Source organism: Perca fluviatilis, chromosome 15 (assembly GCF_010015445.1).
Source record: "Perca fluviatilis chromosome 15, GENO_Pfluv_1.0, whole genome shotgun sequence".
NCBI lineage: Eukaryota > Metazoa > Chordata > Actinopteri > Perciformes > Percidae > Perca > Perca fluviatilis.
In genome coordinates, this window is record NC_053126.1 from 11469884 (window position 1) to 11496558 (window position 26675).

Genomic DNA, 26675 nt, shown 5'->3' on the forward strand with positions numbered 1-26675 from the left:
ATCTATTCCAAAGCTATAGGGGGAGCTCTATAGAGAAACCTGTGAGCAAAGACATGGCCAAAACTGCATAGCGCCTCTTTAAAATTAAAAAGTTTAAAATTCAAACAGTCGAACAAAACAAACCCCAGGCCCCAGTTCAAAGTTTGATCCAAAGTGGAAGTTTTAATGGTTTCAGAAAAACAAATGGTGCTAAGTATTACTTTCGAAAACCCCTAGTAATACCTGTCACCAAACATTACCACACACATTAAGAACAGGATCATGTTAGGCACAAAGTGGATGGAAGGTGTACACAGTGCGTGTTACTTCTGTCAGTACCTTTGATTGAATCCATCACCAAGCCCTTGTCTTTACAGTCCTCTTATGCTTCCTCCCTGGCAAAGATAGCCTTAGAATATCTTTGTTATACAAAAGCAGCATGGCAGAGACAAATACTCTTAAGTTACTTTAACCGCAGTCAACCATATTGCTTCTACTGAGTCTTTGTCAGTTCAGTGATATATTATATTGGGGAGGAAAGCATTAGAGGGTGTTCCAGACATGGCTGGGATATTTTAATATTCTAATGCCCTTCTCTCACTTTGCCCGGGACAGCCCCAGTCACTGCAGAAATAGCTTGGCAGGGCTGAAGTGGCCCAGGTTCTCACAGGACTTGATCCAGCGCTGGACATTAGTGGGAGTAGAGGAGGCAGAGCCACTTTGCAGCACGCAGCAATAGCAGGCGATGTCGGCCAGGGAGAACTCCGGCCCGGCCAGCCAGGGGTTGCTGCCCAGAGCGGAGTTAAGGGCCCGTAGGACAGTAGCCCGCTCCTTGGCACTGCCCTCTGCCAGCTGGAAGAAAGCTGTGTCCACCCAGCTGTCCACCAGTGTGGCGAGAGCAGGGTCGCTGGGGTAGGGAGACAGCAGCTTAAAGAGGAAGCGCGCCACGTTCGCCTCACCCTCGATGGGACACATGTTCTGGACACTGAACTTCATCTGCAGTTTGGGGACTGTGAATTGGACAAAGCATAAACATGTTTAATGGTAAACAAGGGCACGAGCATTTACCACATATGCCAATAATTGATAACATGAATGCAAAGCTTGTAATGGTTAGAAATAGCATTCTATAGACACAAGGACACTTTCACATTTGTATGTGATTTTATGTGATATTAAAAGCTAACAATATTGGGAATTAATAAGGGATGCACCGACACCACTTTTTTAAAGACCAAGTACAAATACTTACATTTAATTAGAACAAAGCAGTGTTTTCAAAATACCATGCCTTTTTCTATTCAAAAGTCAGTGGACTGGACATTTCCCTGAGCTAGTGTACACTATATAATACTAAATAATAACTAAATAATGTACACTACTGGTCATAAGTTTGGGGTCACTTAGAAATTTCCATTCAACACTCCATTACAGACAGAATACCAGCTGAGATAAGTTGCATTGTTTTTTTTAAATCAGGGCAGAAGTTATCAGATTACATTATGTGCTTACATAATTGCAAAAGGGTTCTCCTCCTTATGACCTCATAAGGAGAAGATTACAGATCGGCCCATCTGAGCTTTCATTTTCTCAAAAGGCAGAGCAGGATACCGAGGGCTCGATTTACACCTATCGCCATTTCTAGCCACTGGGGGACCATAGGCAGACTGGGGGAACGCATATTAATGTTAAAAAAACCTCAGTGAAATTTTTATGCCATGGGACCTTTAAAAAAACAATGCAACTGATCTCAGCTGGTATTCTGTCTATAATGGAGTGGAATGGAAATTTCTAAAGGACCCCAAACTTTTGACCGGTAGTGTATATCATTCCTGATATCAAATTACTGAGTGAAGTTTAGAAAGAATGCAGAACGCCAAGTCTGATGACGTTATTCACAAGCATATTAAGTAGCCATGTGTTACCAGCTCCAGCGGAGACGATGGTTTGTTTACAACAGCAGCTAAGTTCACGAGGTTTTGTCCAAATTTTAAGACTTGTGGCAAACTATATAAACAGTTAGACTACCAACTAACAGCTTTCGTTTTAGCTTGTTTGTAAAAAAATAAAAAAATAAAAATATAAACGGCTGGCATTGCTCCTCTTCCGCCTCCTATACCTGCTTGACGGAGAAGTTAATGTAACGTTGCTATGAAGTGGTTTCGGGTGTGCTAGAATCAAAGTAACTTTATGATTACAAGTATGAGTGAATGCGCACGGCATCAGACCGATACTCAATGCTGGCATCGGTATCGGTGCATCCCTATAATTAATTGGTCATCCGTACCATCTTTCCATATGAGGGTGAAGCCCAGCTGGAACATCTGGCGGGCATAGCTGTCTGCATGGCGTGGGCCAAGGCAGGACAAGAGCTGTGGCGGCACACTGGTAACGGAGGAGTGGACATGGACGGTGGAGAGCACCCGATAGTGCTGGCAAAGCACGCTGTGGAGCACCAGCAGGGTCAGGGGTGGCTGTGCCGGGTTAGCGTTTATGACGATGTCACGGAGAGCACCGAGGTCCTTGTGACATGAACAAGACAATGAAGGTAAACAGTTGCAGTATCAAAAATAAAATATTGGCCAGTACCGCATGCACTAAAAGGCTGTAAACAGTCCACGCCCTCATGTGTGCTTCAAAACAAATTCCAATATGATCAGGTTTAGCACGTCTGAATGGTATGTATAACTTCTAATGACAGTAATGATGGGTGTGATCAGGAAACAGAAAATGCAGCCAAAGTAGGTCAGTTGCAAGAAACAGAGGCATACTGTCAGTGCATGGTTCATCTAGGATGAATTCTGGCATCACTAATTAACACTGTGTCCAGTTATGATGCAGAGCTCACTAGTATTAATCCCAGTTTTCTCACCTTGCCCAGTAGTGTGTCCAGGTCTGAGATGCCTTTAAAGGTTGTGGAGCTGGGGCTTTGGGAGGAGAGGCTGCTGCTGACTGTCAGGTCCAGATCGGCATCTGGGGTGGTCACCGTCTTGGCCAGGCCCTCCACAGCTGCTTTCAGGTCGTACAGTTTTTTCATGATCTCATCCTGCCGGGCCTCCAGAGCTTTGACTGCTGGGTCCACCTCGCCATTCTGGGGAGACAGACAGAATCGCTCAGTTTGGTTGAAACCACAAACGGGAATGTGACGGTGTGTTCATTCACATTTTTAACAATTTGAGCACAATCATGCAGCAGTTTTACAACCTGGGTGTAAGCTAGTGTCCCTACATTTAATTGTCCTTGCACAGATAACAAGAGGCAAGATTGAAAACATTAAAGGTCCAATATGTAATATTTGTACTGTAATAAATCCAAAAATGACACCAATGCCTCATCAGATATTAAGGAAACATGTTAAACTGAAATACTATCTTTTCTGACAACAATGCTAATTTCAGTATTTTTTCTTTTTGAAATTTACATTCCGTGACGGAATTTATGTTTATGTTTTGATCTGTGTGTTGTTATCAACGGCCCAGTTTGACAGCCAGGCCGGGTTACCAGATATACCTGTAAAAACTTAAACCCAGCGCGCTACAGCTGTAACGGTAGTACAGCCATGAAAGCAGCTAACAAACGAACAGGATCAACGGAGATAGATTCTACCTGACCTAAAAAAAAAAAAAGTAAACGGCATGTTTCTAACAGTTGCGTGAGCAGAGACGTAACAACCCCCTGGTAAATATTGGAGATGCATTTGAAAGATGGAGACAGCTTAGATCCCAAAAGGACGCAGAGTTGGCTTATTTCCTCCTGAACAGGTAAGCATAGCTTCAGGCTAATTTATCACAGCCACTAGGGACGGGCATTTTATATAGCTAGAGTACCCGAGTTGGTTACTCGCAAAAACAATTGAGACACAGCCAGTAAAGTGATCCCGACTGGTCCTGGCTAACGCCGCCATGCTAACCCTGTTAACTGCTAACGTTACCGGGAGGACCAGGCAAGCGGGCCATGGCTGTTTACAACGTGTAGTTCAGCAGCTGGAGCCGACAACGGTGAGTTATTTTAAACCATGAGAGGGGGGCTGTAAACGGGAAGAGAGGACTGTGAGTTTGCAGTGTGTTTAGCGATTGTTGCCGTAATTTCTGAGCCAATGAAGTGTGTTCCGTCCGGCAAGGTAGTGGTATTTTTAAGCGTTGCTATTGTAATTCTAAGCCGAGGAAGTGTGCCTGACTGGCGTGTGGAGAGGACGGTGAGGTTGTTGTGTTTTTAGCGGTTCATACTGTAATTTTGAGCCGAAAAAGTGTGTCTGTCAGTTGGTTACAGAGCCCGCGTGTGTGTATATATCTATCGCTCCGCGTGAGCACGGGGTTTTTATGACTGCGATATAGCCAGCATAACGTTAGCTACTCGCCGCTGTGGAGTAATGTCTGGCTATGTGAGACTAGCATCTAACGTTGCTACTCTGCTGTGCTGTGAAGTAATGTCTGGCTATGTGAGACTAGCATCTAACGTTAGCTACTCTGCTGTGCTGTGGTGTAATGTCTGGCTATGTGAGACTAGCATCTAACGTTAGCTACCCTGCTGTGCTGTGGAGTAATGTCTGGCTATGTGAGACTAGCATCTAACGTTAGCTACTCCGCTGTGCTGTGGAGTAATGTCTGGCTATGTGAGACTAGCATCTAACGTTAGCTACTCTGCTGTGCTGTGGAGTAATGTCTGGCTATGTGAGACTAGCATCTAACGTTAGCTACTCTGCTGTGCTGTGGAGTAATGTCTGGCTATGTGAGAAAAGCATCTAGCAACATTGTTGTGAATGCTGCGGTCTCAGCCTGGCAACCCCCGTGAACTTCGAGTCTGGGCAGGAGGGGGCGGGGGAAACGACTGTCCAGTATTTTGAATTGGTAGTGCAGTAACTATTTTAACCGCTAGCTGCCAGTATTACATACAATATTACATATTGCACCTTTAAACATATCCCCCAGTCAAGCTAAACAAGTACGCATAGAGGAATCAAAGAAAGACATATCATGAAGAGATTTTAAAGACTACACCTCAGGTAGATATAGACCTCAGGTAGATACAGTTTCAATCTTGTACCATCAGAGTAGGTCATATACTGGTAATATTTGCCACAATGTCTACCTCAGATGAGTTAACACTCTACACTGCAGCTTTGAAAAACGTATCCAGATACTTAAGTAACAAATTCAACATATACCTCTGAAATAAAGTGGAGCAGGAGTATAAAGTGGCATTAAAATGGAAATACTCAAATAAACTATAAGCACCTTTAAAACTGTAATAACGTTACAGTACTTGGCTACATTCCACCACTACTCCGCTGAAACAAGGGTCTCCTATGTGCAGACATCATCATGATGCGTATTAATATCGACAGTGTCAGCAAATACAACAAAGAGTGGAGACAAACTACTCTAATACGCCACTTTATAATCTTTAAACGTTGATGGTGGAGACGTGTAGTAATTGTTGCATCAGCCAGAACTTAGATTGCTCATTTTCCTGACAAGCTAACTTCGCTAGCTAGCCAACTTGGCTAAAGACTGCTAATGCTAATACACAGCGTGAGATGCGCATGTATCAATTCGTGAGAAACAAAACGAACTGCGGGAAAGCAAAATACAAGCGAACTGCGGGAGAGCAAAATACAAGCTAACCAGAAGGAAAAAACGAAGCTTGTCAAAATGAAATGAGTTAACAGTTACCTGAATCGCGTGTTCAGAGGTGTAGCTGTTCCCCTGCGGCGCGTGGATATTTGGTAACTTGTACATGCAGGTTGGTAAATCAGTCTTTATGTGACTTCCAGAGATGGGCTTTACCTGGTACATGGGCATGGTGAAGAACCTGTAGTGCTCTGTCAAAGACAAACAGTTAAAAACAAAAATCCCGGACACAGATGTCTTTTAGGGCTGTGTGATGTTGACAGGCAGCAGCAGCGGCTACCGACGCTCGCGGTTACGCAGGAAAGAGGCCGAAAGTGACGTCACATCCGGGAAAAGTAAAAGGTGGTGATAAGTAGTTTTCATTCAATTAATTCGTTGGGGATTAGATAGTAGAGGAGCTGTTCATTTGTTGTCGTTATTTTTATATTCACAGAGTGGTGCTAAAATAATCCAGATTCAGAGATACACCACGCGCCACATTTCTCTCTGCATGAAACATTCCACGTGCACTAGAGGGCGCCAGAGTATCATTTCTCACATCCTGTCTTTGTAAATTGAGTTGCAGCAAAGAGGTTGGTTGCAGGAGGTCAGCAGTCAACAGAGGAGATGGTCATACTACTGGCATGAACTTAACTTACACACTTAACTTTCTTTGACAGTTAACAAAGACATGACAATGAAAATTACTGTCTTGTTATCGTCCATGCCGATGATGTCATTTCATATCTACACTACACATGGTTCAGTTCAAAACCTTAAGTAAATACATTTTTACGACTATAAAACACATACAAGGTTGGCTTTTTCAATTATTCTATAAATAATGGTATAATCCATAAGTATGTAGTAAAATTGTCAATTATGTAAACAGTATATGTATGTATAGCCTATATATACATGATGTATATAAATGTGACTTTGGTTTAAACCTTGTGTGTGAGTTACATGGGCACACCTGTGTGTATAAGAGTGTGAGAACACAATCACCTTTAGTACCTGAGCTTTAGAGACAGTTTAGGATGAATACGAGTGAGAGATTTCACACATACATTCCCATAGTCTACCATTTTTTTTTCTTGTGTCTCGGCTGACATCAACATCTCTGTCATGTCTTGTGGCCAAATGGATAAGATAAGATAAGATCAGATCTGACTGCTTCAGTCCTACCAAAGTCAACCTGTTTCACCGATCAAAATTGATTAGCTCAGTCTAGCCTGTTATTCAATCACAAGTGATCTTTGACTCAACCTGGCAGCTCTGCTGAGGTAATAGTCAGATCTGATGGCCAGAGTAAGACCTGAGATAGAAACTGAGACTACGGAGGGAGCTGAAACCTGACAGTTCACAGTAGTTCTTTAAATCATGTAGGAACAAGGGAGTCTGTCAGGCTGTAGGTAGCATGGGGAGTGACATAGGCCTTGTAGTTGCTGACATAGATTACTGTAACAGTGTGTTAACTGATGCAACAAATACTCTGATTAGAGTTGCCTTAAAGGAATAGTCGGACATTTTTCACTCTCTGGCAGGGAGTTAAATGAGAACAGTGATTCCACTCTCATTTGTCCATTAAATATAAAGCTACAGCCAGAAGTTAATTAGCGTAGTTTAGCACAAAGACTGGAAACAGGGGAACACAGCTAGCCTGGCTCTGTCCAAAAGTTTAAAAAAAAAAACAGCCTATACCAGCTCCGCAAACTGTAGTGTAAAAGCATCAATTTGTAGTTTTACAGGGGGTTATGTTGGAAAATGTCTTGGCTGGGAGTTGTTATTCATGGAGTCTCAACTGGTTGCCTGGCATCAGCTTACAGCCCAGAAACTCCCAATAGGTCAAACTTTTGCTTTAAACGCAGCTTGTTATTGTGTGTGATACACAGGTTCAGTGTAGTTATTGAATCTCACTAAGTGTAAAGATGAATATCACAGTTAAATTGCATCCTTAAAGTGCATGAAGGTCATAGAAGGAGTTTGACAGGAAGAAATTCATCATATCACTGTACATGTAGTCTATGGGTGTACTGGGATAGGATGATGATGGAACTCAAGGCTTTTTGGTTTTAACATTTATTTGCACAGCTTTAAGGAGATTAAAGGTATATACTTATGTATCATGTAACCTGTAATGTAAACTATTAAAACATGAAGTGCAAAAGAAAAACATGACATTAACAGCAGTAGTAATGTTTGATGATTACTATACATTTTTAGACGCAGGCAAGTCATTTTGTCTGAGTTTATGAATGTACCATGTGTGTAATCCAAGTTTATGAAGGTTCTTTTTAGTTAACTCTCTGTATGTATGTGCATTTGTGGCATTTATGGATGCTGTAAGGTGTTTACTGACCAACTCCACCTGGACACAAACATTCTTTCGTTGTCCTGTCCAACCAGACCGTTTGCCTCCATTATAGTCAAAGTAAGTTTGTCCAGGATGACTCCCGCCATCTTATCTAATTGTGCCTTCTCATTTCAAAGTACCTGTCTACCTCTCCATGACAGCCATTACTCAGTCTGAGGGTGAGTCAGCATACTATGTAACAGCTGTTCAGGGGTTTAAGCAGGGTGTGGCTTTTAGTTTCAAACTTCTATTAGTCTAGTGAATAGACACAGCTCGATGTATAGCCTATAAATAAAACCTCAATTAGCGGATGTGTAAACAATAGGCTCAAGGCAGGGTGGAAATAGATTTCTAGAAATTGCCTTGCACAGATACCGTGTGTGTCAGGAGTGGCCATTGATATGTGCATGGCCTATCATTCATTAATGAAGGGTAGCTGCACTCAGACATCATACGTAGTGGCTCAGGACTAATGCTTGTAGGGGAACAGAGGCAGTGCTGTCATCCCCTGCATTATGGATAGAGTTCCTGCGCTGAGCTCACAAAGCCCATTCAGTCATTCTAACACGCCAGTTAAATCTTTTACGATGTTCCTCCCTGTTCAGACTATCAGGTAGCAATATAGTCTGATGCCCCCAGGCTCCAAAAGACTGGGAATAAGTCCAAATATGATTAGGGTTTGTCATAGCAGATGCTGGATGCACAGCGGAAGTCCAAATGGTTCAACTTCCCATTACCTCGTCTGCTTGAGAACTTCAGTTTGGTTTCAATTGAAGATGGGATGCACATTAAAGTTTCACACAGACTTAATCAGTAAGGTGAGCCTGACGCTCCTTTCTTGATATGAGTTTTTGGTGACAATGAAGCGAGGGCATCAATTATTGAAGTGCCAAGCAGACAAGCGGGCTATAGTCCATGTGTCCATCCTAAAAATGCAGACGGATTGCATGGTACAGTATTAGCAATCGCACAAAATGTACCATAATACTATTGCAATTAAAAAGTTAGGTTTGCTGGCTTACTTTATTTCTTCTAATAGTTAATCCTTTGTTTGTTACCTAATGCTGCATCCTCATTTTTGCTACTGCTATTACTACTACCACTGCTACTATGACCTATACCACTGAATTCAGCCCTGTTGACATTTTTATTGTGTTATTTTGTAACCTTAATTTCCTTTATTCTTACAATACAACACCCTACCTACACTGTAAACCCATATTTAGTTGTAATTAAACATTTTAGTGGTCACTACTTGTTCTTTCATGTTTTGTTAAAAACCATAGGCATTACTAAATCACATTAGATAGTTTGTTTGATAGTTTGGGGGGGGATTGATGTGGTCTGGGCAGTGAGGAAGTGTATGGTCAAACAGATCCAAGCAGAGCATGTTGGAAGTTATAATCTATGCATTGTCATCCTGTCTGTTTTACTGAAATTAATGTATTAAATATATTCTTCTTAACTCTATACTATTGAATAGAAGAAAAAAAAACATATTTATAAGTGTTTGACAAGTAGAGCCAAATGTTTCATATTTATTAAATTTCATGTAACATATGTTTACTACTGATTTTTAGTAATGACTACTTATATGAACTTGATTTGTCTACTGCATCAAACTACCAGTCTGTGCTAATACAATTTGACCTGTTAAGTTTCACCTTGTCTAAAAACTTAAACGGTTTAAGGCAACGGGTTTCCACGCAAATTTCTAGTAGAGTCAACTAATTTGGATAACAGTGTATATGTACATCAACAGGTACATGATTTATCATATTACTTAGATTTACCCTACTGCTTGAAATTAAACTTAACAAAATGATAGCTTGTTAACTCATTGTTTCCATCAACAGAAGTACAAAGAAGCTTTAAACTAGTATGTTACATCTAAATTTCTGTTTTAGCTCTTGGCAGATGATAGAACTATCTTTTAATAACAATACTGTAAAATACTATCAAGACCTCCTCCATATTCACCTGCAACTGCTGTTGTTTTTAATTTTCTTCACATTGTTAGCCCACAAGGACTGTTGGACATTATTGGCCTGTCAGAGCAGCACCGTCCTAGAGAAAAACCGAGCTACAGTGACTCTCTCTCTCTCTCTCTCTCTCTCTCTCTCTCTCTCTCTCTCTCTCTCTCTCTCTCTCTCACTCTCCACCCTTCAGGTAATCTGCTTGTCACATTATCTTGTACTGCTGTCCTACGGCTGCACATCCAGCAGTCAGCGTCAACTTGTTGGCTCACATTACCTTCCTGTTTACCACTCGCTTCTACTGACCTGCAGGGGTCATGCCTTATTGTGTGTCCCCTGGCCTGTGTTACCCATTGGCTTCCCCAACCTTGTCCCGCTTTCAACCATGTACCCCCCCCCACTCCCATTCTCACTCCTCCACTCCATGTCTGCAGGGATGCAAATCAGAAACGGACAACAACATATATGAATGCGTGGTGATCTAATTAGCGCGGTGTCTCTCTACGTGTCCACTGCGTGTCTACTTGGGTCCTGATAGACAACATTTTTCTAAGATGCATATACAATTTAAGGCAAACTTCAGGCAAGAGCAATCTTGGGGTTTTAATAAAATGCAGTTGGTTTAGTTCATGACTTCTTACATAATGAGGATTACGAAACTCTCTCTAACTTTGTCTTTGTTTATACTCATGTCCATAATTGTGACCTGCAGGATCTCAAAAGCTTGTTTCACTCTATGTTAGGTATTTTACAGTGAATGTTAAGTTTTTGTCTTTAGTCACATTGCTGCACTTTGACTGCAAAATACTCAATAATTTACAGTTAGGGATTTATGGATTTTTCTTATATTGAGATATAGAAATTACTGATATTGCCTGAAACATTTTAAATTGCTAATTAATCGGTCAATCACTTCATAGTGACAGTAAAATGTATAATATGAAAAGACACACAGGCAATATGCACCTGGCCGAAGAAGGAAAACTCTGAAAACCTCTATCATTATTACAGCACATCATCTAAAACCAAGCAGCAGTTTTATGACTTCACATCCTACACTTGTGACCACCACCTCATGCTAATAGCAGGGTATGCCCTATAGTTCTGAGTAGCAGGTGTCTGCTGTAATAGTCAGGTTCTCCCTGTAATATACAGGTAATTAAAATGACACTTAGGTGTAACCACTGGAAGAACGTGTGGTACTGTACTTTGGCGCCTCTAGTGTAAATAGTGAAGTAGTTTTTAATTTTAATCCCATGAATCCTGTAAGTGCAGAGCATTAAAAAGCTGTGCGCTATTTCAAGTCTCTTGGAGGAGGGTTAGGGTAAGGTATCAAGGAGACCTGGCAAAAGAGTACATTTAAGGCTAGCATCCTCAGCTACAGCGTTCTGCAGAGTTTGCATCTTCTTCTGCGCATCCCACACATACACAAACACACACCACACATGGATGATCGTCTGTGTCTGATCTCATATTGGATTTTTGCAAAAGCATTGGGTTTTGTGTGTGTGTGTGTGTGTGTGTGTGTGTGTGTGTGTGTGTGTGTGTGTGTGTGTGTGTGTGTGTGTGTGTGTGTGTGTGTGTGTGTTTGTGTGTGTGTGTGTGTGTGCGTGCATGTGTTTTGTTGATCTAGCCTGAGCCACACCAAAGTTCAAATGGGTTTATTTACAAAGCTGAGGTCAGGTGTCACTTGATCCAGCCGCGGTGACACTCAGGTGGTCATCAAGGTCACCTCCTCTGTTTTTTCCCTGTGCTAGCTCTTTCAATCTAACTCTCTCTCTCTCTCTTTCTCTCTCTCTCTCTCTCTCACACACACACACACACACACACACACATGCACTGTAAATACACCTCAATCAGAAACCCTGTGTTTTTAGGACATGTCCAACTCATTCTCATATACCTGACACTGTCTGACATTCAGTCTCATTTACCGCTGTGTTTGATATGGGTCAGTGAAGATTCAAGGACTACACAGAACTGTGAAAACAGTGGTGTGGCTGTGTGTTTGCTTGTGTGTTTGTTTTGTGCATAGGCACATCTGTATGTACATATGTGGATATCCACTTCCCTAAGGGTTAATTACACTGTATTTACATGTGAAACATTTCAACATGCCATATAATACAGTATATTTTTCTGCCATGCCACCCTGTTTTATCTCAGACCACATCTGACCAGAATACATACAGACACCAACAGAGATGTACACTTGAGTAGAAATCACGAAACATAGCCAGAGGATTGGGATTTTATTTTTTTATTTTCTCTGTAATTTAGTAAATTTTACATTTATTTGGGAAATACGGACTTATGATCTGTCTAAAAACTTGTGAAAAGAAAGAAAAAAAACTAAAATCATGATGTGAATGTCTGTGAACCAGAACAAGTCTTGCAATAAATATAAATAAAAAGAATCAAAAGGTTTAATCTAACCAGATGGAAAATGATAGACTAAAACTAAGAGAGCCCGTGAAGCAGTGGAGTAGGAGTGGGTTGGTGGGGTCAGATAAAGTTGGAGATGAAGTCCAGTTGTTTAGGACAAGACCATGGCCTGGAACTCTGTGGAGAAAATAAACAGCATTAGTAAGATGATGATTGACCGCATGTGTCTCTAAAATATGGCTATTTAGGTATATTTAGTAAAAAGAAAGATGCAAAACCATTAGAGTGAGAGAGATAGCATGGTGGTTAGGGTTCTGTGCTCTCAAGTTAGCAGCATTTCATTGACACGATTTGTCTCATCGATTAAACAAATTCACAAATCTAATGTCACAAATGGACGATAGAAGCATTGTGCAGGTGTCAGTTTTGAGTACCTTTAAGACAGAAAAGGTGTATAGGGACTTGGGGGAGGTAACTATTATTGCTGCTTGTCTTTAGACTGGTATATATAACTGTCTCTCTTTCAGGCACCCCGGACATGCGGACTACTGTAGGAATACAGCGGATTTAGTCAATCTGCATTGTTATTGAAAATGTAAAAATGATGGAGAAGTGTTTCCTAAGTATTGGGGTGTTCTAGTCACACATACACACATGCATGTCTTGCACAATGGGTATATCAAATAGGTGTGGATTCGCTCACCGTCTGCTCCAATCTTGCCATCACTGTCGTCATCACAAGCACACATGAAGCCCTTGGTCTCCTTGTCTGTCAGAACACGAGCTCCAGGGGAAAACCTCTGGAGGAAAAACCTGGCATACACAGAGCAAACTTCAAGTTAGAGGTAACAACTAGATGAAAAGCAATAGCCACGAGGCAGAAATCAGATCAATCAACTAACACTGATCCAATCTGTCACGTTATGTGCATTGCTGCACAGAGATTTTGTAGTTAGTAGACAGTCTCTTACAATGGTTACAATGGCCCGCGTTAACCGTCCCAGTCAGGGGCAATTCTAGGATCAGACCTTTAGGGGGGCTCAGCCCCTAATGAGAATGTAACGCGGATACAGAGCCTTGCAAAAGAGTTAAACCCCCCACCCATCATCGTCCCCTCCCCCACCCCCTGCTAAATCAGTTAATCTCTGGCTACTAAAAAACAATGTCAGCTAACATTTTTTGACACTGTTAACACTATGATGAAGCTGACACAGTTAATGACCAATTTGACACAATGTTCTAACATTCAGCAATTTTAGTTGCTTACGTTTCAGTTTGGGTTCTAATCTGCGCCATGAAATTATCAACTTCTTCTCTGGGGACTACCAACGTTAAACTTCACAGCCGCGCTCCTGCTCTTCCCCTGATAGAGACTCAGCCAAAGGTGGGAGTCTGGCACCATAACCTCAGAATGGCCCAAACTACCTTTCTGTTGACCCTTTCCTTGACTGGGTTACAGGTGCATAGCATCGGCTTTTAAAACAATTTTTTTTAGGAAATTTAGGCTTGAGCCCCCCTAAAAAGGGTCTAAAATCGCCAATGGTCCCAGTTCCATGTCAGCCCTGAAATCCTAATAGATAAATGAATAAACTAATGATAAACTGGCCTCCTCTTTACTACATTCCCTTTCGTACAACAATCATAAAAAGAAGAGGATGGAATGGAAAGGTGACTGTTTTCCGTCTAATCTCTCCTCCCGATTGAGGGTCCATTAAATCCTAGGCACACAAAAACAAAGGCTGTAGTTAGTAAACTGGCTGCTCACTCACTTGAGCTCTTCCTCCTCCACAAAACCACTGGCATCATTGTCCAGGATCCCGAAAACCTTCTTCACATCCTGCGGGCTCTTCTTGTTGAGGCCACACAACTGGAAAAACTTCTTGGGGCAGAAGGAGTCTGGTGCTGGAGGATAATATAGAGAGCAGAGTCAGAAACGACACAATGAACTATAAGCAATATCAGCAAATCTTCCAAAAATTTATGTCAGTTTAAATTGTGGAGACAAGATGACATAATAAGTGTAATGTAAGTGACCTAACCTCCACATAGTATGAAGAAAATATTGGTCTTGAATGTTCTCTGTGGATTTTCTTTTACATTTTAATTTAATTATAAGAATAATTCTTAACTTGGCCCTGTATATTTTATATGTCAACAATAGTCTTTCAGTAGACTCTCATACAGTGGTGGAATGTAACTAAGTTTATTTACTCAAGTACTGTACTTTAGTACAAATTTGAGGTACTTTACTTGAGTCTTTTCTTTTCATGCCACTTTCTACTTCTACTCCACTACATTTCAGAGAGAAATATTGTACTTTTTACTCCACTACATTAATCTGAAAGCTTTAGTTACTAACTGCTTTATAAATTAAGATTTTTGCACAATGTTTTGTTATAAATTAAACTACCCAACAATATACAGGCCTACAAGTCCAGCTGAAATGATTAGCCGATTAATCACTTAATTGATTGACAGAACTGCTTTGATCATTTCCAGTTCCTAAAATGTGAGGATTTTTCTGCATTGAGTACTTTTAATACTTTATGTACATTTTACGTTACTTGCATTCAGTGTGGTATTAGTACTTTTACTTAAGTAAAGGATCTGAATACTTCTTCCACCACTGCTCTCATTTACAGAGACAACCCTATTGTCTGGTGACTGCAGGCTCCAGTACAAAGACTGTATAGAATATAAAAGAAAAAGATCTAAGGAAGAGAGCAATAATGATATTGGTGGAAGACGATACCTTGGCAGTCCTTGAGAGCATTGTCAATGGCATCAGCGGAAAGGATAGATGAGAGAGACATTTTATTCCTGTAGGAAGAACAACCATGGTGAATTATTAACACATTAGCCAGGTACAGTAGCAAACCATTTAACTTGACACTGAGGGAGAGCAAAATGTGTCCAGGTGACTATACTGACACTAAGAAGTCAGTGCAGTAAACTGGCAATGAATCTCAAAAAGTTCTAATGAATGGCATAATATAAAAGAATCTATTTTTTCAAATACTCTCATCCAACAGATTAAAAACACAAGTCTCCCCTTTTATACACCCAATTATTTCCCCTATCATCTAACTAGGCAGCCTCTGAAGTGCCTTAAATACACAAGAGCCAGAACATTTGTCTACAAAATAGTTTTAGAATTAAATATATTGGCCACTTCCCATCAAAAGCCACCTTTCTGAATCCACAAAGCAACTTACCGTGTTTAGGAGGTTCTCGCCTAGTCGGTGATCCAGCAGAGAGGTAAGGCTATGTGGTGACTACTGTCCGTCCAGGTGGATTTATATAGGTCTGATTGCAGTGACAAAAGGGATTGCTTGAGTTACCTGTCTATGGATCAAATTCTAACTGCCCGCCCCTGATCCAATTTCTCAGCTAACTAATTAACCTTTACTATTTATAACGCCCAGGGGCTGAGAAAGCAGACCGTGGACATTTGTAACGCCCTTGTAAATAGCAAATTAAGTTAAAAAGCGCGTTCTTCTCCGAATCCACCACTCCCTCCTCTCATCACTGTGCCCCTCCTCCTCTCACCTCTAGAATTATACAGTACTGTAAATGCAGGGAGGCTGTAATGTAACAGCAATCTCTCTCTCTCCTTTTCTCCCTCTCTTGCTGTTTCTGCCCCCCTACCCCCACCCTTACCCTTTTAGACAGATATCCTTTTACAGGCACCAGTCCCAAAACGAACCATCTGAGCCACATCCCCTGCAAATATGCCCTTATCATTACATTTGAGGTAAGTTATGGAAAATAAAATGTCAGCTGACATTGAACCCTTCATGTAATATTTGTTTGCGGAAGGAACATGTGTCTCCTGCAAGACAGTAGCATTATTGTGAGATTATTGAGTCACCTAAGAGGTCAACCCATACTCTTTGTGTCTGGTGCCCTGGCATTCTGTGGTGCTTCACCTGATCTGCCTTGGACATGAAACATCTATCTGCCCTGTTTGCTTAGATGCAGATATACAACAGATGGGTATCAGATTATTTCCAATCAAATCTAATATAACCCCAAACACGCATAACTGTTCATCAATGAATGTCAGGGACTCCGGTGCTTTATAACCTTCTCATATTGACAGGGGGGGGGACAGTGTTGCTATATTGCTTTGTCAACTGTGCTGATTAAGGGACCAGAGGTCACCCTCTGCTGTCAGTGTCCCATCCTGCCATGATGGTGATGATGATGCATAATGTCCCAGATATTCACATGCACCATACAAATAGAGGTATAGCAGTCAGAGGTCACTTAGGGCTGAGCACTGGCTTCATTTCTACTGATCATTTCTCCCATTTGGTCACTTTGTTTCTTCCAGTGCAGTACACATTCGTCTGTCCTATTTGTCCAGTTGCAAAAGGACCAATTCAGGTTCTCTTTTCCGAGGGCATTTGTGGCCTCCAGCAGGTCTGACACACAAGCAAATGCAGGGGTCATTAAGCACATTCCTGGGAGAGTGTTCACTGCAGCAGCACACCAAAAAAAAAAGGTCATTTCTCCCCATGATGTAAAGTTAGTTGAAGGTGTGCTTTTGCAGCAGTGCGTAGGGGAAGAGAGTGACAAACAGACACGCCTTTCTAGAAATTGTTTGTGGGAACATTTTATTTTATTAATACTGATCACTACAGCAACGGTCAATATGTAGGTAGGTCCCACCGAGATTTGAACTCGGATCGCTGGATTCAGAGTCCAGAGTGCTAACCATTACACCATGGAACCACTGGTGCCACGGTAAACTCACTAAGTGTATACAACAACAACATAAATTATGGGTATTGCACCCCCGGTCAGCTTTTTTAAATTAGAAGTCAACCACTACGTCTGCGTGCTTGAATGCGCGGGGCACGGACGATTGTTGGCAGCGCTGCTCTCTCACACGCGTCAGCTGGCGACCGTGAACTGCAGGTAATGTTGGCCTGCAGGTGCGGATGATAGTTAAACATTATCTAGGCTATAGTCCTGAAGACAGAAAACGAAATTAATTAGAAATAAATTTTATTTCATTTTATTGATAGGGGACACATTCATTCTAAGAACACGTGTTTCGGGCACGAATTTTACGCACAATGTGCAGCTTTTTGTTTAATTCATCGGCAGCATCTTGATGTCTTTCATGAATAAAAGATTTTATCTTCGGCATTTCGTCATTGTCATCCCTTCCTAAACCTAATCCCGGTGCCAACTTGGGGCCCCTCAACAAGTGATGTCTGATAGGGAGGTTGTACTGAAGCTGGACGTCTTTGAAACTCAATCATCCCAGACGTGTGAAAAAGAGACTGCGGACACCGGATCAAAAGCCTTGCTGCGACTTTACCTAAACCCAGTGCATGATGTCATGCGCCATATTGATAGCCTACCTTACAGACTATAGGCTACTGTTACTGGGCGATCATTTATTTATTTAGGGCCTACATTTGCTAATGTTCTTTACGAGCTTCTCTCTTCCCATAGATTTGCCGAGAGGACGACCCTCCCTCTTCATTCTGTCTAGCCTCGTTCGGTTTGTTTACTGTTTGTTTTTCGGAAATAACTATCAGACCGTCCCTCCATTAGGCCTACGTGGCAACACTTCAACATGTCAATCTATGCACGTCAGTCTCAAAATCAATGTTTAGATAATGTTTTTCTTAATTAAACTAAGATAGAATCATATATAAAATTAGATTACTATTTAACTAATTTTCAGTGCAATTTTTTGTAAAATCTCACTAAAAATACTAATCATTAGGCCCTATTTCAAGAAGAAAAAGGTCGGATATTCCGATTTTTAAACAATATAGTTTTTTATTACTATAGTGTAGTGTGTACTACAGAAAACTTTACAGTGTTTATAGAAAAAAAATCTTTCAGTCCTGTTACAATGTTTTTGTTTTTTTTACAGTATCTGATTAGACAAACCCTTACAGTAAAGTTGCTATACAGTAAAAGTTTGTTGCATCGATGATTGGGGAAGATGTCCTCAGTGATCACACTTCTGATTATGGGATAGGAATTATGGAACTAGTTTGTTGTTGAATTTGATGGGTAATGTACAGTTACATGTTTGCCTACTGTAATGTGAAAACAGTGAAGCAAACGGATCATCTTTAGCACTTCAAAAGGGTCATTTTGAAACATGTATCTTACATTGTTTGGTCTTGGACTGAGTGCTTGTTACAATATCTTAACTCAAATAATTGCACTATGATATGTTTAGGTGACTTAACAAATGTACTCGTTGTAGGCTATTTCACCAGAAACATAGGGGTTGAAACGTTTGTCTTGTAGTGAAAGATGTTTACAAGCTAAATGAAAGGAGAATCAGTTGCTTTGAATGCAAGATTGAATGACTAACAAGTATTTAGAGTTTTGAAACACTATGAGATAAGATAAGATATACTTTATTGTCTCCGAATGGAAATTTGTTTTGGACTCTGTCCTTTCCGCAGCTTTACAAGGACAAACACAAAATACAGAAAATAAGCATCTCTCAACACACACTCTCATGCAACACAAAACATGCTTTCATATACTGTATATTAGACAGGTACCTATATAGTACGCACATTAACTCCTCCTTTCATTGGCAGTTTCTAATTGAACAACCCAATACATATTGCACAAAATGACTGACATAATGCACAACCCAAATAGCCTACGTATTGCACAACCCAAATAGCCAACATATTGCACAAATGACACACTTCCACATAACCTATGCAGTACATAATGACATATTGAACAATCCAACAGACCATGAATTGCACCACTAACATATAGCATAACCCCAATAACCTACTTATTGCACGATGACAGTGCACAACTCAGCCAGCCTACATGTTGGTGTTGATAATGGACATATTATTATATATAAGGGACAAATGAGTGTTTATATCGTTTAACCTGCATTTAGGAACCCTGAATCTTCTACCAGAGGGTAAAAGCTGAAATTCCGGGTGAAGTATGTAGGTCGGATAGGAAACTATGTGTTGTGCCTGTCTGATAACTGACTGCTCATAAATTATCTGGGGGGACAGATGGTTTTTGACCCCCATAATCTTCATATCTGTCTGTGCCTGACGGGCGATCTGTGATTTGGACTGTACTGTCAGGTTACCATACCAGGCTGTGATACCGTATTTTACAATACTCTCTAGTATTGCATGATAGAACAAAACATACATTTTTGTGCACTGCACCATGCAATTGATAATAGTACCATAGCGACTAAAAAACTGGATAATTTCGTCCTGTATGTATTATGAGTTTCTCAAGGGCCCCATAACTGAAAGGGGGGCTCGTCCAAACAGTTTTCGTATTGCCATATAATTAGCTGTGAACGCGTATCTTTATCTGGTGCGTCTGTCCCAACTCCTACTGTGGTAGTAATCATATATTTACAGTCTATGATAGTAATGGACGTAACTCCATCTAGTGGCTGCAGGGTGGAGCTGCAGGACTGTACACAAACACGCTGATTTGTGTTGTGTATGCGCGCATTATAGGGATATATGTGTACACATAGTGTTTGTGTGGTTATAATAACCATTGCTTTTTTTTCTTTAATCATATGCATTCATGTCAGGCCACAAACGTTATTTGAAAAGATAGATAGCTAGATAGATAGCTAAATGTATAGATATGTACAGATGGATTTTTTTTAAGTTTGTAAGATGTTAATGAATTGAAAATCACACATTAATAATAAAAGCCCAATAATACCGCAGTAAAATAATATTTATTCTTTCTTTTTTTTAACCGTTTTTACCTGGAAAGTGCATCATAGATTTTACAGTAAGCAAAATTCATATTTAAGACATTAACACAACCGAGCGACATTCACAATCATCATTTTTGGACAGTGTGTTGCATAGGAGGAAACGTCTCTTAAGCAAATGTATAAAAATTATTTATATTTAGATGAAAACGGGGGAGGTCGATGAGGGCTTTGTTGTTCCATCAGAGCAGGTGTTGTTGGTCAGTTGCCACTTTATGCCTTAACCATGGCAGCGAACTCTGCAGGAGACAATAAAATACCCAGTTAGCGTCTACGAAAAGCATCCAAAGAACGATGTAACAATTCTGCATGAGTTGATGAGAGTCACCATCAGCGCCAATCTTGCCGTCACCGTCGGTGTCAACGGCCTTAAGGAAAGTCTTGGTCTCGGCGTCGGTCAGTGCGCGTGCACCTGCCTTGAAGTTCTGCAGGAACAGCCTGCGGACGGACACAATCGGTGGTTTGTTCACAGACACACTTAACATTAGATATAAATAGAAAACTTACAAAAAATAAAGTTTATGTAGTAGCAAGGTGGCTGAAGATAGTTTGACCCTGCATGGGGTCCTTCAGTCTCCATAGCCGGAAGAACGATAGCTAGACCTTCTGTTATTTAGGCTACATTATAGACATAGCAATTATTGTTTTACAGCTGATATTAGAACAGAATATGCAAGAATGTCTAAAACTGGTCTGATGTGTGGATATCTGTTTAGGACAAAGGACGTGGGGGTCCCCTGGCTGGTGTGTATCTTACTTCAGCTCCTCCTCCTCAATGAATCCACTGTTGTCCTGGTCAATGATTTTGAAGGCCTTCTTGATCTCTTCGGCAGACTGGCCGGACATACCGCATGCCTTGAGGAATTTCTTGTGGTCGAATGTGCCAGGCTCTGGAAAGAATGCAGGGTTACTTGTTACTAAACTGTAATAGCTGGACAAAAAGTACATTGATGCTCCAAACACAAAGTCACACAGGGGAGGGCTGTGACTGTGATTTTGTTAAGTGTAGCTTGGAGAGTCAACCTTTGCACCCGTCCAGGGCTGCAGCGACTTCAGCATCTTTCAGTACTCCTGCGACGGCCATTTCGATCTGCAGGAATCAAATACAAGCGATAATTATAAATAACCTACTAATACTTGCATATTATGGCTAAGGCCATGCGAGAACCTTCTAGTATCATATTGTTGACTGTATGGATTATGGTTAAAGATAGCTACCCTAGGCCTATATGTCTTTTATATTTTAGATGAATCATAGGCCTATCAAATAGACACCGATCATTGTTTTCATTAAAACAGCAGAGCACCACTCCGTAATTTGCATGTAGTTAAAAAATGAATAGAAATAGATAAGAATAGAAACATTTCAGATTTCCAAGAGCAAGTTATTCAATCCACTTCTTTTTGGGTGGCATGACTGGTGATGATGGTGCATGTCCAAATCCCGTTCGAGAGGCTGAGATTTACAGGTGCAACTCTATAGATGCTGGGAGGTCTGACTAGTAATCCATGTCTTTATGCCGCTAAACGAAAAACAGAGAAACTCTTTCTTTTGATGCTGCATTGCAGTGCGAAGTCCACAATAAAAGTAAAAAATAAAAATAAAAAATGTTTTCTGAAAGATGCCAAGCGTGATGCTGCGGCTTTTGTCTGCGTGGGTCCCGGGTGTTTCTCCGTTCTTACCTCTCTGGTTTCTTTGCTGTGTAGGGTACAGATGATACGGCCAAGACTCGAGTCGACTGCAGTGATCTTCCCGGTGTTCCCGGTGACCTTTTTATAGTTTCACGCCATCGAAATCTGAAGCATAAGATAACTGACACCGCCGACGAGAAGGGGGTGGCGAAAATGCGTCCTGCAGCCAGAGAGCGGTCTATTTTAAGTTTCACAAATGAAGACGCTTAAAAGGTGCGTTTGAAGAAGTCTTTAATGTCCACCACCCCGCACCCCTATGCTAAGAATAGGCATGTGTACTGCTGAGTAGAACGAATTGCAAGTGCTGCTGGCAACACACATTATTCAAAAGGGTAATACTGAGCATGCATGCATTATGGCTGGCGTAACTGGCACTAAATGGTTGTTTTCCCCTCTTTTCATTTAACATTTTTTATTTGGAAGGCATGGACTATTGTATTCATGAATTTACAAGGGAAAAGTAGGCTATTTCTTTCGCACTTAGTTGCATGTCTTGATAAAGTAGGTTATATATTCTGTCTGTGATATTGTCTGCCCCCATACCTCCCAATCATTTGTGTTTTGTCAGATTTAGCCTGTATCTGGGAGAATATTTTAATCAGGTTTCTAATGGTCTACTTAAATCAAATCAAGTGCAAATCAGTCATAGTTATGGTACGTATAGAAACAGTGTAAAATTCCAAATGTCAATCAGTCCCATTTTTACTGGCAAGTCAAAAATGCATTGTTCAAATTAGTTAGAAAGTGGACTGAGGGATGTTTCTCTTCAATTGCTTATTGCACACAACCTCTTTTCAGGTACAGGTACCATTCCTGTTGTTCTAAAAGTTTAGGGTGTTTAAAAGCAGAAGGGAATGCTCATGCAGATGATTTTCTTTTTTTTTGCAACCTCCAAACAGAGTAACAAAGAGACAGAGATTCATCTTGACATTTCAATATAATGCATCTCCACTGTCAGGCTGAAATTAGCTTTGACCTGTAGGTGGCAGCACTGCCCTGCGGGTTAAGGGTGAGGAGAAGGCAGACTGCTGTCACTATGCCTCTCTCTGTTTTGACTACTGGTTGATGGTAACGAGCTCAGGGTGTCATCTGATAGGGTTGAGGGTTTACATATTGCTGACTTGCAGTTCCCTGAGCATTCATAGCTTCCCCTTGAATTTCAATTTGACTTAAATATGATATGATTCCCTTTTTAAATGTATTTCTTTGCTAATACATGTTTGGAATATTTTCCAAATGTAGCATATCTAAACACTACAATAAAACTGAATGAATTGAATAATTTTACGACCCCCTCAGATCACTAAAGATTTGCATCCAAGCACCAGATTCAAAGGTTCTGCTGATGCAACGGTGGCTGCCAAGAGCCCTCCTGTTGCCACAGCACATCATCTAATTGACTACTCAGCAGTTGGTGGAGAAAAAGACCTTGGAACAGACCACCTAATTACAGTATGTGGGACAGCTATCCATTGCAAACCTCCCTGTAGGCAGGAAGTATCTGAGCAAAGCCCCAGGGCTTGTGCTTGTGCCCCTGAGTTCAGCTATACTTCCCTTCTCATTTACCATTTATCAAAACAAGTGCAGGTCAGTTCAATTGCACCTTTAGAGCATTCAAAATCTCTGGCAGGTGGAAACTAATTTCTTCCTCAACCCATTGTGTTGACATAACCGCAGCTAGAGAATACACCACGGTTGACGAGTACAAAGACGACTGACCTGAAGGAGATGATTTTACACCAAAAGTGTATTTATTCCTAGTTTTTCACTCTTCCTCAAAAGTGCAGATGGTGTTGTACAGTTTCCACAAGTCATGCTTCAGAACATTTGACACATCTGAGTAACATTCACAGTAAAATATGTGTTTCATGTACATAAGGTATAAAAAAATATTCTTTCAGCTGATGATCACTGATCTTGCAAGGCGTTTGCTGTTCCATGAAAAGAATTGGATCTTGGTCAACGGATATTTATCCTTTTACAAGCATGGCAAACTCTGTGAAAGTAGAATGAAACTGCCATTAGTAGTGAACAAAATGTATTCAGATTATTATGACATCATGGTGGTATGATCTAGACCAGTGATTCCCAACCAGGGGTCCGTGTACCCCAGGGGGTACTTCTGCAGTTGCCAGGGGGTACATGGAAAGATTACAAAGTAGATCAATTCATTTGAAAAAAAAAAAAAATAGAAATTAGATATATGCGAATATATGCGTATGGGGTTTGCTAATAGTAGTGTGATTGCTGACCAAACCGACCAACATGATTGAAAATTCAATTGTATGAAAAAAATACTTTTTACCACTTTTATATATATTAGAAAGGAGTTTGTTGACAAAGTTAAGTTACACGTACATGGAATTTTTAATAATATATAATAATATATATTTTAAACAAAAATTGGGAATTGATAAAGTTGTACATGAGTTAATCTGGCATGTTGTGGGGGGTACCTCGCACCAAAACGGTTGGGAACCACTGATCTAGACTGGACCCAATCTCTGACCATGACTTTGAGTGTGTGCAGATATTTGAAGTATGTTAATTTCTGTTAAATATTACATTGTAATGCAGATTCACTCAGAGTCCATTGCCAATAAGCATCAGAATCAATCTTGTACGTCTCTGCTGTGTTCCGCTAGATTCAAAAATGTGTCAATGAGCTAAAGAACTCATACCTTCAATACCGATCTTGCCATCACCATCACTGTCACCAGCGGCGAGGAAAGCCTTGGTTTCCTTGTCAGTGAGTGCTCTGGCACTAGCAGAGAAGTTCTGCAGGAACAGTCTGACAGGTAGACAAAACGGCAAAGTTAAAACTGTGAACATCTCTGACTACATAGATTGTTTGATTGTAAATCACTGTGCAGAATGAGTATCATTTAAAGCATATTCATGTTTGATATGTTAAGGCAAAATGTACCAACAAGCTTAAAAGTGTGCATTGCTTGAGTGTCTTACGTCAGCTCCTCCTCCTCAATGAAGCCGCTGTTGTCTTGGTCAATGATTAGGAAGGCCTTCTTTACCTCTTCGGCAGACTTGCTGGACATGCCGCATGCCTTGAAGAACGTCTTGTGGTTGAAAGACTCAGCAGCTGGAACACATGTTGTAAAACCATTAGCACCCTTACAGGCTGCATTACATAGGCACACAGAACTTCAGTGTTGATTTAATATGATAACTGTGGTTGACAGTTTACATGACAGAGTTCAGTACATTGTAAGCCGAGTTCTTTGCTTTAAAAAAAAGAAAGAAATCAAATTTGCATTGACAGTGATAATTCATTATATGTAAATAATAAAAATGAGGATGAAGTTTGTGTTTACTGTATCATTTACTTATTAAAGATAATAAAGCTCACCTGCGCAGCCGTCCAGAGCTGCTTTGAGTGCAGCAGCATCAACAACACCAGCACAGGCCATGTTTTAGTCTGAGGGAGAAAAATAGGTGAGGCTCATGGTTAGTATGAGCATCACAAATCACATACAGTAATCATACAATTGCATTGCAAATATCCTTTAAAGCAATAATTACTGATATTTGTATCTGGGAGATTCTATACTCTGAGGGCCTAAGATACAGTGACTTTAGAGAGGTATTTAGGGGGTTTGATGATGAACTAGTGTTTTCCTGTTTTTGAAATCCTCATATATCAAGTTGAGCCTAAAACCATACATCAGTGGCCAGATATTCACTGTAAAGGATTAAACAAGGCTATTCATTATCTAGCTTGACAAGATAAGGAAAGTTCACTGTGTTGGAAAGAACCAGAAACATACAAAAGTTTACAGCCATTGGTGTGTTCTGGTCACGGTGAAACTAATGAATTGCTTTAGTTTTGCAAAGGCTGCTACGCAGCATCACGCCCTTGTTTGTTTTAGTGAGATAAAGAGCTACGCTTTGCCTCTGGATGTCAGGCCTGACCCCCAGCGCTGCTATGGCACTAAATAGATGATGCTCCCACTGAGAGGCCAAATCACGGCAACATGAATCACTGCCACATATAGGCTACACAATGCAGCTAGGTAAACGCAGCTTCAAACGCATCGATTTCTTTTTCTCTCATCCAGTTAAAAGAGACAAAGTAAAATAGCCCAATTATCATCCACAGGTGTTTATCCTTGGAAATCAAATGAGCACATTGGGTCTCCTTTTCGCACTGATTGGGTCATCCTGTGCTCTGTGTAGTTTCTCTATGTTGATCCATTCCTAAATAGTATAGTCCAAGAGGATCTCCTCGTCTCAATGCCTTTCCTCCCAGTGTAAATCGCAGTCAGTGTGCGGAGCGCACTTCCCACTCACCTTTGAGTTGCGTTGAGGAGAGTGAAAACCAAGGCGGACGAGGGTGAATGCCACTAGCAACTTTCCCTCTCTCTTATATATCCTTGAGCAACACCATTTACAGAGATTTGAGTCTCTGTATCAGGTTGCCTACCAAGATGCATGGGTTTCGAAAAAATGTGTCCAGTAGTCTTGATCTATTTTTAGGTGAACAAATGAGGATGCTACCATGTGTGCGGAGGCCTATAGCTAGACGTGTGGAAACATGAGCAGGCCCGCTGCTCACTGACTTCGTGGGACATGTTTCACTCATGTGATTTATAGCCAACATTCAAGACGCTGATTCTGATGTTGTAATTTTTATCTGAGAATATTAATGTACTGAATAAGCGAGAGTGAATATAGGCCTACTAGGTCATGGGTCATATCCCCTAATTTGGTTTGTGAGAAAAACTTGGAGCCAAGGGCTCACTGCCAATTTTAACTAGCCTACTGGTTATTTAATGAGCAGAGGAAATTCAATTCACGGCCTTAAACGTCATACAGCACTCTGAAACATATTAGGCCCCTCAAAGGTTGTAAATATAGGCTACGTGTAGATTAGATATAGCCTACTGCCC

The 26675-nt window shown here is 40.8% G+C and overlaps 4 protein-coding genes and 1 non-coding gene across 6 annotated transcripts; all 5 read right to left on the reverse strand.

The window, feature by feature from the left end:
- Window positions 1–135: 135 nt before the first annotated feature.
- Window positions 136–5927, reverse strand: aimp2 (aminoacyl tRNA synthetase complex interacting multifunctional protein 2). 2 transcript variants are annotated; one of them, XM_039826061.1, is made up of 4 exons: window positions 5766–5927; window positions 2852–3070; window positions 2267–2501; window positions 136–989 (listed from the first exon to the last, which is right to left on the reverse strand). In XM_039826061.1, exons 1-4 carry the CDS (start codon window positions 5778–5780, stop codon window positions 601–603), a joined length of 858 nt encoding a protein of 285 aa, XP_039681995.1. In that variant the 5' UTR covers window positions 5781–5927; the 3' UTR covers window positions 136–600. The 2 variants fall into 2 exon arrangements, with proteins under 2 accessions (XP_039681995.1, XP_039681994.1); XM_039826060.1 differs by having other exon boundaries at window positions 5652–5926.
- Window positions 5928–12164: 6237 nt separating this feature from the next.
- Window positions 12165–15776, reverse strand: pvalb8 (parvalbumin 8). Its single transcript, XM_039825192.1, has 5 exons — window positions 15521–15776; window positions 15058–15125; window positions 14075–14207; window positions 13009–13118; window positions 12165–12482 (listed from the first exon to the last, which is right to left on the reverse strand). The coding sequence occupies exons 2-5, from the start codon at window positions 15116–15118 to the stop codon at window positions 12457–12459; spliced, it is 330 nt and encodes a 109-aa protein (XP_039681126.1). The 5' UTR covers window positions 15119–15125; window positions 15521–15776; the 3' UTR covers window positions 12165–12456.
- A 1194-nt stretch (window positions 15777–16970) lies between these two features.
- On the reverse strand, window positions 16971–17042 carry trnaq-cug. Its single transcript has one exon. It is a non-coding gene; the product is annotated as a tRNA-Gln (tRNA).
- Window positions 17043–20021: 2979 nt separating this feature from the next.
- On the reverse strand, window positions 20022–21916 carry LOC120575117 (parvalbumin beta-like). The gene is made up of 5 exons (XM_039825749.1): window positions 21763–21916; window positions 21103–21169; window positions 20837–20969; window positions 20408–20517; window positions 20022–20318 (listed from the first exon to the last, which is right to left on the reverse strand). The coding sequence occupies exons 2-5, from the start codon at window positions 21161–21163 to the stop codon at window positions 20293–20295; spliced, it is 330 nt and encodes a 109-aa protein (XP_039681683.1). The 5' UTR covers window positions 21164–21169; window positions 21763–21916; the 3' UTR covers window positions 20022–20292.
- A 1584-nt stretch (window positions 21917–23500) lies between these two features.
- LOC120575118 (parvalbumin beta-like) lies at window positions 23501–26176 on the reverse strand. The gene is made up of 5 exons (XM_039825750.1): window positions 26077–26176; window positions 25136–25204; window positions 24736–24868; window positions 24453–24562; window positions 23501–23767 (listed from the first exon to the last, which is right to left on the reverse strand). Exons 2-5 carry the CDS (start codon window positions 25194–25196, stop codon window positions 23742–23744), a joined length of 330 nt encoding a protein of 109 aa, XP_039681684.1. The 5' UTR covers window positions 25197–25204; window positions 26077–26176; the 3' UTR covers window positions 23501–23741.
- Between the last annotated feature and the right edge of the window lie 499 nt (window positions 26177–26675).

Bases quoted from the DNA above. Each gene is read 5' to 3' on its own strand.
- LOC120575118 (XM_039825750.1), bottom strand. From the start codon at position 25,196: ATGGCCTGTGCTGGTGTTGTTGATGCTGCTGCACTCAAAGCAGCTCTG. The intron at 24,869-25,135 runs GTGAGCTTTATT...CATGTGTTCCAG, and splicing joins AGCTCTGGACGGCTGCGCAG to CTGCTGAGTCTTTCAACCAC. The intron at 24,563-24,735 runs GTAAGACACTCA...TCTACCTGTCAG, and splicing joins ATTGAGGAGGAGGAGCTGAC to ACTGTTCCTGCAGAACTTCT.
- pvalb8 (XM_039825192.1), bottom strand. From the start codon at position 15,118: ATGTCTCTCTCATCTATCCTTTCCGCTGATGCCATTGACAATGCTCTC. The intron at 13,119-14,074 runs GTGAGTGAGCAG...TGTGTATGCCAG, and splicing joins GTGGAGGAGGAAGAGCTCAA to GTTTTTCCTCCAGAGGTTTT. The intron at 12,483-13,008 runs GTGAGCGAATCC...TTTTCTCCACAG, and splicing joins TGGCAAGATTGGAGCAGACG to AGTTCCAGGCCATGGTCTTG.
- aimp2 (XM_039826060.1), bottom strand. From the start codon at position 5,780: ATGCCCATGTACCAGGTAAAGCCCATCTCTGGAAGTCACATAAAGACT. The intron at 3,071-5,651 runs GTAACTGTTAAC...CTGTCTCCCCAG, and splicing joins CCTCTGAACACGCGATTCAG to AATGGCGAGGTGGACCCAGC. The intron at 990-2,266 runs GTACGGATGACC...TCCAATTCACAG, and splicing joins CACCCTCATATGGAAAGATG to TCCCCAAACTGCAGATGAAG.
- LOC120575117 (XM_039825749.1), bottom strand. From the start codon at position 21,163: ATGGCCGTCGCAGGAGTACTGAAAGATGCTGAAGTCGCTGCAGCCCTG. The intron at 20,970-21,102 runs GTTGACTCTCCA...CATTCTTTCCAG, and splicing joins AGCCCTGGACGGGTGCAAAG to AGCCTGGCACATTCGACCAC. The intron at 20,518-20,836 runs GTAAGATACACA...GTCCGTCCGCAG, and splicing joins ATTGAGGAGGAGGAGCTGAA to GCTGTTCCTGCAGAACTTCA.